Here is a 9,964-nt window from a genome sequence, read left to right as displayed (position 1 = left end):
AGAACGACTACCATAATGCTTTGTCGACGGGCGAGTGGAATGAGCAAGTAGAGATTCTGAACTAGATCTCAGAGACCTCTTAGGAATGTAAGGATGAATGAGTTGTGAAATAAACATTGGAGAAGTGCTTTGAAAACAAATAATAAAATCTTGTATTTAATATGTCTATATATATTTAAATATATATATATATATATAATACTGTATATATATATGATTATATCATTATTGTCATCATTAGTTCTATTATACCTTTTTATATTGTTGTTATTAATATTATTTTTATATTATTTTTATAAATGCAATTTTCATTATTGTTAAGTGGATGTAAATGAAAAGAAAAACAAAGCGAAAACGACATAAAACACTTTAGTTTTGACTTATATATTTAGTAAATACACAGTAAATTGGGGCAGAGTTGACTTGGGGCCGAGAAATCCATCCCTGCATTTCGAAAAATCCAAGTAGATTTTGACGAAAATTAGGCTTTGACCAAATCTTAATATATACGGTAACCGATGCAATTATGCAGCAATTACGATTTCCAAGCAATTTGAACTGATTTTTTAGATATCCTCTGCACAATTAAAAAACTTTACTGTATGGCGAGAGTTTTCTATACCACGTCCTCTAACTAGGCCTGTGTAGGCTAATCTGTCTAGCCTGTATTGTAATATTTACATCATCGATTTATGTTTAATTATTACCGTACAGGCTTTGTAAGCACCAAAATGTTTTTGGACGAAACTCAGAAAAGGTGGATTTCTACCTCAACTCAGGCATTCACAAGCAACTCATCTCACGCCGGCATTCCGAGTTACTTGTATACAAAGGAGAAGATGGACAACTCGTTTTTGTAATTAAGGATGAAAGTATGAATGGAACATTTGTTAATGACATCAAGGTAATTAAAATTTGAAAACTGTACCAGGCCTGGCAATAGATAAGTCACATTTTTGTCCAGTCAACATACTTCTCCATTTCCGGCCTGTAACCAGACTTTAAAGGTGGTACCTATGAATTCAAGGGAGAGCCTAGGTAGGTGCGGACTGTTCAGGGGATGATGCAAGTGTATAGGGTGGTTTGGATTATGTGGAAAATTGCTTGAAAGAGGAGATATCCAAGCCATAAAAGCCCTGGTTACACAGGCCTGCTTTGTTTTTAGTTCCTCTGTGACCTTAGGTCACAGTGGAACAATTGGGATGATACAGATGTGAAGTGTGTGTGTGAAATGTAGGGCACAACGTGTTAGTATGCTTGTAAACAAATAAGCTCCTAAACGGTGCTTCGCGGCGGTGGGTATACAGTGTGTCGAATAGTTATTGGTGGACATGTAATTGTGCAAAAAAAGTTCGTTTTTTTCGGTTAGATAAAAAATGCAAGCCATACGCCATAAAACATATACCCCCACCACCACTTTTGAGTCGTTTTATATTAGGGCAGTCTTTCTGGATGGAAGTGCTATTGAGCAAAATGTATCGCTATCTCAGTCAATTTGATTCATTGAATGACTACTAATATCCTATTCTGATAGTTATAATATGATAAATGTGCGTATTGACTTGAAAATTATATTAATGGTGACTATGCGAAGGGCAAACAACATGTTCTACCTTCGTGATATAACAAGGCTGTGAGTTAATACTTGTGGAGACTGCCTCACTCTCAATGTTTCAATGTGTTATTTATGTTATGTCGCCTTTTCCACGAATCTGTAGACATGTCAAAGTGACAGCCCAAAATCAGTATTGCATTACCAACAAAAGTTAGATAGGCTTTGAGGCTAAATTCTTGACCTCATGTTTTTTGAAAATTCATAACTAAATAACAGAGTTTCGTATGTTGATATTTTTTTTTTCTTTAAAATATTTTAAAGTTCTACACTATTTACTATGTGGTTTAAAGTAAGTTACCCTAATAATACCCCAAAAAATTAGACTGTACACCTAGGCCTACAATACTTAAACTATTGTTTTGCTATCAAGACTCAGTGATTTTTTTTTTTTATAAATAATTATTTTACTTTTGCCTGTACTTGTTCTCAGCTTTGGTATTAATGAAACAGGTCTCTAATTTCACAGTCTGCAATGACGTACAAATAGGCCTATACATTTAACCCAAGTTTATTTTGTAATGTATTTTGCTTTGGTGCATATGGTGTTAATAATTGTTTATATCTATGTTGAATTTGTGATTGATTCATTAAAAGATTTCTTGTCATATTTTAGTTAAAATAGTGATAAAAAAAAGTATTATTTTTTTTGCCCTAAGGCAAGACTTTTTTAATACCTTGTTTAGCGAACCCGCCGACTGCAAATACTGATGATTTTAAAAAAAATAAAATTGATATCGCCAGAGATAAGATATGTATATTTCTTCATAATTATATAAATTTGAAGCATTTAACCATCCTATTTTACATTCACCAATAAAATTTTATTTTTATTTTCTCCTCCGTCGGGATCATTTTGGCAAAACTATTTGCTAAAAAAGAAACAAAATTTTATTTTTATTTTTATTCCACCCTTCTCCGATAATCTTTAAAAAAATAAGTACGTGACTGCAATCATATTTTGGCACCAATCAAAATTCAACTCCCACCCACATGTAATGCATCATTTCAAGATCTAGTTTCTTGTATATTTGCTCATTAGATTTTGCTTTAACTCTATTTCTGCTGAATTTAGAGAATCGCCCTTCAAACTTGGTGAATTTTAGGCTTAGGAAGGATAGGGCTTTCTGTCATCCGGCCTAGGAGCGAGTGTGTGTTTACATCTGCCATAATGGTTCTTCATTCTTCTTCGATGTGTGGGTTCTGTTGTAGATATAAAGAGTACAAGTATTTAAATTTGTTCAGTTTAAAATCAGAAAAGACAACGACAACGGCAGTGGATCAGACACTTTGTCACTTGTTACCATACCACGATAACTAAAATTTGGCAAACTCCGATTAGTTTGAAATTTAATAGAATGCATTGAATGACATTGGTGACTATTTATTATCGCAATTACCAAATTTGCTTTTACTTTTTGCATACAAAGGAACGTACACACCCGCAGGGTTCTGGTTTTTATAGTCATTGTATTTTTTCATTGTTCATCTCCACCTTCTATGCCAAAAATATATCAAATTAATTTGTATTGTATTTGTTTAGCTTCCAAAGTCCAAGATGATTCGTATAAAAGTGTTTGATACGATTACATTTGGTCATGTGCAGGGAGTTTCCATAAAGACTGGAATGTTTGCTGAACAACCTGAATCTGAGTTCCGTTTTGTGGTGAGTACTTGAGGCACATAACTTTTATTTTTATTCATGAACGCAGTATAAAGATTAAAATGCAACAGCAAGAGGCTGAAATTGTTTGTATACAATCGTAAAAAATTACTTCAGTCATCACTTTTGTGATAGCAACTTTAATATTTTAAAATAGTTTTCAAAAATTTAATTTATGTTCACTATAATTTTTTTTTTTTTTCAGCTCGAAAAAGTCAATGAAAGCAAAGATAGTGTTCACATCACAGACTTCCCAAACTTTTCCACTAGTCCTCTTTACTACCATTGTACAAAAAGTTCCCTAAGATCTGAAGTGCAATCATGTTTAGAAAGTAAATACACTTGTAAAATGTTGGCAGATTGTGGTAGCAAAAGATCTCCACATACTGGGACCTCAGAAAGTACATCAATTGACGTCAGTGGGAGAGTGAATGGAGACATGAAACAGGATGGTTTGGCTACAACTCAGAAAATAATTGAAAGAGATTTAAAGCAGAATGTGCCAAAGCATACAGATCCTAAGGTGCCTTGTGCAAGATCAACAAATTTAAAAACAAATCATTCACTTAAATTGGAACATCCTCAAGAATCTGTACCACATGTATGCAAATTAGATAATTTAAATAATGAACATTGTATCGAACATCACATGAATCTGAAGAATCAGTTAAGACAGGATAAAAAATATACAGACACTGATACAGTTGGAGATGGTGAAATATTGGATGTTGCTGCCATGGCCATCCAGAGGGCTACTGCTGTCATGGATGCTGATAGTGAACCATTTACATTAGATGATGATGTCAGTGATCTCTTTCATCAGCAAAACAGTATTAGGTCGTCAGTCTGTGAACCATTATCAAGCAAATCTGAAATATCTGCTGACATTGATGTCACTCAAGATACAGCTGATGTCACCATTACATACCCTGTAGAGAACCAGTCACTGAAGGAAATTTCCAAAGAACTACCAGAAAGATCTGAATCACCAAAATCATGTAAGTCCTTTAATTTACAGAAATAATGTTCTGGTGTAATCAAAAGAATTCTGGGTAAGAACATCTTAAATTTTGGCATTTTTTATCTTCAAGCTCCAATAATAAAAGAACAAGAAAAAAGAAACCATCAGGTCCAACCAAAAGAACAAGTACATGTTTCTACAAGACTTGCGTCATTAAGAACTTTAGAAAACTTGCAAGAAAAAGCAACTCTAAATCATTCGCTGACACAGATGTCATTGAACAAATTGAACAAGAGAGCATCTGTAGTGCTATCCAAGAATATGGAGCTAAAGAAACCTAGGCTTGGTATGTTTCTGTTTTGTGTGAGTTATTAGGGAGCTGTTGATTTGCCCGACGGTGTGACACAGGAATGGATTGACTCATGAGTGACCGTCCTACATTCTCTGCACAACGTAGTGCATCCTAACATCCATGCAAAAACCTGAACTTAACATTCTCGCATGTGAAGATGACTTTATGTGATGTCATTAAGTCCTACTATCGTCGTGCAGTCAGAAGCTCCCTATTAATCATATACAGTATACTGTAGTACAAGTTTGAATCAATCACAGTTGTGTATCTCTGACCCTATAACTATCATACTAAGATTTTTTGAAGCTCTCGCATTATCAATCGTATAATATGAATATTTTTTTTTGTTGATAGAATACACACAAAAGTTAAATTCCTTGATTGCAATTATTAATTTTTATTTTTTAATTACATAGGTATGTATCGTAACTTTTCTTCAACATCAACATCTGAAGTTTATGTACCAGAAGAATGTGCAAGCATTGATTGTATTCATCCAGTGGACAACACAATTTCTTGGGTAATGACGCTTTTAACAATCAATAAAAATGTTTTGAAATGTGAAGAAAAAGGTTGTTATGCCCCTTTTTCCCCAGTTTTTAAATATTCAAAAATCTGTATCTCATTAATTGCCCCTATTAAACACTAGTGTCTTACCATGTCACCCATTCTAATTTAGTGAGAATATCTGATATAGGCTAATTTGAATCCAAGGAACAACATTGGATGTGTGCCAAAATCTGTATCCGGGACGAACAGCCCAAAAATGACCACACAACCTAAAAATGACACAGAGCAGCTTAGCTCAGTTGGCTAATCTGGTGGTAGCCCACTGTGTGTGCACTGAACTGTGGAGTTCCCCAGTTCAATTCCCATCGCTGCCTGTCCTTGTGTTTTCAGCTGGAGGGCTGAAATACAAGTACACCGTTTTCTGGATGGAGACCTTTAAGCCGTTGGTCCTGTGTGCATTTATGGCTCATGTGCACGTTAAAGAACGCAGTACACTTTCCGGAAAAGAGCAGGGGATTGTCTCCCGGTGTCCAATCACCACTGGAAATAAGTCTTCATCTAGACATTCGTGAACTATCCTTGGTGTTTACACCAAATAAATCCAATCCAACCCAACCCTTTTTTAAATGACCATGCCCCCTTTTTCATTGGAAGTGCTACTTTAAACAGTAGGCTAGACAATATGAACATATTCCAAAAAAAAGGACACATGATGAGGGGATAAAATTTCAGAAATCTTAATCGCAAGTCCCATTCATATGGAAACAAGCTTAAATATGCAAAATAAGGGGAGTGTCCCTTTATACGAGACTCGTGGTTAAAGCCCCATTCCCGGCAAAATTTCGTTGTTAAGAAAAATCTAATTTTTGTATAATGTTATAAATACTGTATAATACGGAATTGCTAGTTTAGCTGAATTTAGAAATTCCTAAACATGAAGAAAATGTAAAATAAGACTAAAATTTGATTTTTTTTTTGTGTTCCACACAAAAAATAAATGCGGATGAATTGTTCATGTTTTGACACTTAAACAAACATACTCAGGCCTACTCAAATGGCCGCATTGTGCGAGATGCGAAGTACAAAAACTAATCCCATTAGAGAGGGCGCACTTTATTGACTGTATAAAGTATGCATAAAAGCGAGAGTATTCCAGCGGATGCGATCTACAACCTCTGAATTTGCAAAGAATTCGTCGAGAAAATGGTAATATTCTATGAGAAATAGTCTGTATTACTCATTTTTTTTATTCTTTTGCGTAAAACTAAAATTTATGCCAATATTTTTCCATGATTTATAATAATTAGAGTAAGGCATATGCATTTTTCTTTTTAAAAAATCTGTTTTTAGTGAAATTTTGCCGGGAATGGGGTTTTAAAGTGAGATTTCTCAAATTTGATCCCTTCATCATATGTGTTCTTTTATATAGGAAAAACCTTTTTTTGCAATGTGTTTATATTAGTGTAGCCTACTGTTTAAAGTAGCACTTACAATGAAAAAGGGGGCGTGGCCAATTAAACAAGGGTGTGTTCATTTTCAGGCTGTTCGTCCAGCATATCAATTTTGGCACGCATCCCATGTTGTTACTAGAGTTCATATTATTTAATATCAGTTGAGATATTCTCTCCTAAATTAAGTGTATACAAATCTTAGTCAGGTCTCTACTATAAAAAAATATATACTATATATATAAATACATACATACATATAAATATATATTGTGTGCAGTGGTGCTGAGAGGCCAGGGCAAGTGGCCCGGGCCCGGCAGGGTCCCAGGATAATTCTGCAAAAAGTAATGAAATAAAATAAATAGAATTATTAAACGTATACGTTCATTCATTATCATTCATGTGTTTTTCCCATGAGAATTGTAAATAAATCGGCCGTTTATTGATGAAATCTGGTAATTAAACGCTACTTCTTTTTCATGAATATTTTCATGACTTCTACTACAATGTATCAAATAGTAAATTCTTAACATTATTAATTAATAATTATAAAAGGCTTGGACCCGAGACATCGTCAATATACATACAAGTTAGAAAATACTAACAGACCTGATAGAGATCTGATTGTCAAATATATACCGAATTAATATATTAAACCATTGGCGAATTTAAGGAGAGCCCAGCCCCCACCCCCTAAATTTTTCAAAATTTAACAAAAATTGAGAAAAAAAAAATTATACTCAAATTTTAAGTCTAAGAGTACCATTTCCGGTCGTCCATAGGTGCCACAATCATAAATTTTTACCTCAGCCCCAACCAGTGGTGGCGCTGAAGTAGATAGACCGTCCATATGTGGAAGTCCTTTCCTGTGCCCCTCTATTTCAAATTCCTGGATCAACCACTGTAAACTTTGATAACTATGTTATGAATCTTTTCAGCATGTTTGAAAAAAAAGGAGTAAAGCTTTTACTTTTCTGTTTCTATACTTTATTTTTCATGACAGGCACTCTATAATCGATAAGATTAGTCCTCTAATTCATTAAAAGGCCATTGCTTCACGGGAGGGGACTCAATCCTGCTGGGATGGGCCCTGGCAGTGAAGATGCCCCAGGGCCCGTGGCCGCTCTTGTATTATGCAGCTTATGTACCAGTGTTTTTCATAATACCTTTAATGTACATTAGTGTGTTTTATCTGTGTCTGCTTTATGTAATCATGAAAGTTTATTACTACATCTAGTCTAGTTTAGTTTGATGACATTAATTCTTGAAAAAAGATTTTTTGTTCATGTGACTCCGGTCATATGATGAAAGGCCATGTGATCCTCACAGTGTTTTAGTAATATTGATCTGGTACATATTTTTTTGTTTCACTTGAATGTGGACTTTGCTGTTGATAAGATTATGTAATACAGTACTGATATAAATTGTAATTATCTTGTTTTACTGGTCATGTTATGTGCTCCTCTATGTACCTCTGCTCATATAGTACTGGTCATGTGATACCGGTCATGTAACTCTGACTGATCATCTGATCGTGTGATAAAGGTCATGTAACTCTGACTGATCATCTGATCGTGTGATAAAGGTCATGTAACTCTGACTGATCATCTGATCGTGTGATAAAGGTCATGTAACTCTGATTGATCATTTGATCGTGCGATAAAGGTCATGTAACTCTGACTGATCATCTGATTGTGTGATAAAGGTCATGTAACTCTGACTGATCATCTGATCGTGTGATAAAGGTCATGTAACTCTGAAAAGGTCATGTAACTCTGACTGATCATCTGATTGTGTGATAAAGGTCATGTAACTCTGACTGATCATCTGATCGTGTGATAAAGGTCATGTAACTCTGACTGATCATCTGATTGTGTGGTAAAGGTCACATAACTCTGATCATCTGGTCATATGATACAGGTCACAGGTCCTGTGATACAGGTCATTTAACTCTGCACATTTTGTACTGGTCATGTGATTTACTCCAAGTAGCTCTGACCATGTGGTATTACCATGTGCTATGGGCCTTGTAGATTTGATTATGTGGTACTTGCCATGTTACTCAAACATACTCTATGCTCTTCCATATAGGTCCAATGTGATGACTGTGATTCCTGGTATCATGTGACTTGCATGGGTTGCGACTACAAGAGGGTCAAGGAACCATCATCATTCTTCCACTGTGGATGCACGTAGTCTCAAGCAAATAAAAATATATATTAATAAAGTAATTTTAATAATCATTGTTTATATATTACAAAGTAGGAACATAGCATTACAGTTATCAAGTTATAACATGCTGTAAATAATGTTTTATTAACTGCTATTAAAGAATACTGCTAAAATTAAGACAACTTTAATTTGCTCATTTACAAGAATCACAACCTTAAATTGTTCATATCGAGAATAATCACTTTACAGTAATATAAGCTACCATCCTTTTACCAAAGAGTATAGAATCCCAAGAGGTCCAACAGCCCTGATTTTTTTATGCTACCACGAGAATGGGGGCGCACTAGTTATGAATGCATTTTTACTTTCTTTTGAAGGACGCACTCTAGTTCATGGTGCTACTTTTTTTGAGAGGCAAAAAAACACCTTGCGTCGGCCTCTTGCAGTTCTACCCTCTCTGCTTAAACTACAAAATTTCATAAATGGAAGCCTGCCAAGTATATAATTGATATATATTGCGCCTTGATTTGAAAATAGAAGATTATTGGAAGACATGGAAGGCTGCTGGAAGAATGCTATAAATTCATTATGCCAGTTCTTTGCATTGTATAACTAATTCATGTTTTGTTTGTTATACATGTGGCCAAACTGCGCTTATGTTAAAAGAAGCTTTTAAAAAACGAAAATTTGAAATATCTTCTAGTAAGTGCAAAAAAGTAATGTTCTAGTTTCTAGTTAAATATTAGGACCTATTATGAAATTATTGTTATATAGTTTAGGTATTAGAATGTTAATGTCATTTGCAGTGTCGCTATATTAGATAAGAAGACCTAGTGTATCTAAACTGCCTAAACAAGAGTCAATGATCTTGGTGCTATGAATGATAAAGAGATTTTTTTTATATATATATAAAATATGATAACCATTATTACTGTAGTTTCCACTGTTATTTTTGTTGTAAATGTTAGAATAAGAGACTTATCAGATTTCCACCTACTTATCAGTAGACTGGATTTTGCCAAATGTTGAATATGTGTTACCAAGCCAAAAATGATTTTTTGACAACCCTGTACAAATTTCTGAAGTCAAATTCTTTGGACTTCGAAGTGCATACAAAAACTGGGTTTTTAACTCTTGAAAATGATCGAATATTCAATTCAATTTTTTAATTATCTATCAAAAAACATACTTGATAAAAATAAACATCGAAGTATGACAAAAGAACAACATCATCAAGAGACAAATG

The 9,964-nt window shown here is 34.3% G+C and overlaps 1 protein-coding gene across 1 annotated transcript in view; it reads left to right on the top strand.

Moving 5' to 3' along the window:
- Nucleotides 1–9,646, top strand: part of LOC117101834 — an 11,109-nt gene extending 1,463 nt beyond the window's left edge. The window contains exons 2-7 of the mRNA XM_033241935.1: nucleotides 715–904; nucleotides 3,156–3,278; nucleotides 3,481–4,273; nucleotides 4,367–4,582; nucleotides 5,005–5,108; nucleotides 8,638–9,646. Of these exons, the coding sequence (XP_033097826.1) occupies nucleotides 715–904; nucleotides 3,156–3,278; nucleotides 3,481–4,273; nucleotides 4,367–4,582; nucleotides 5,005–5,108; nucleotides 8,638–8,742 (1,531 nt within the window). The 3' untranslated portion in view covers nucleotides 8,743–9,646. The remainder of the gene's footprint in view (nucleotides 1–714; nucleotides 905–3,155; nucleotides 3,279–3,480; nucleotides 4,274–4,366; nucleotides 4,583–5,004; nucleotides 5,109–8,637) is intronic.
- Nucleotides 9,647–9,964: the final 318 nt, after the last annotated feature.

Source organism: Anneissia japonica, unplaced genomic scaffold, assembly GCF_011630105.1.
Source record: "Anneissia japonica isolate Jap-2015-1 unplaced genomic scaffold, ASM1163010v1 scaffold4988_len2956909_cov206, whole genome shotgun sequence".
Taxonomy (NCBI): domain Eukaryota; kingdom Metazoa; phylum Echinodermata; class Crinoidea; order Comatulida; family Comatulidae; genus Anneissia; species Anneissia japonica.
The sequence above is the reverse complement of the archived record's forward strand: the minus strand, read 5'-3'. Positions and strand labels throughout refer to the sequence as shown.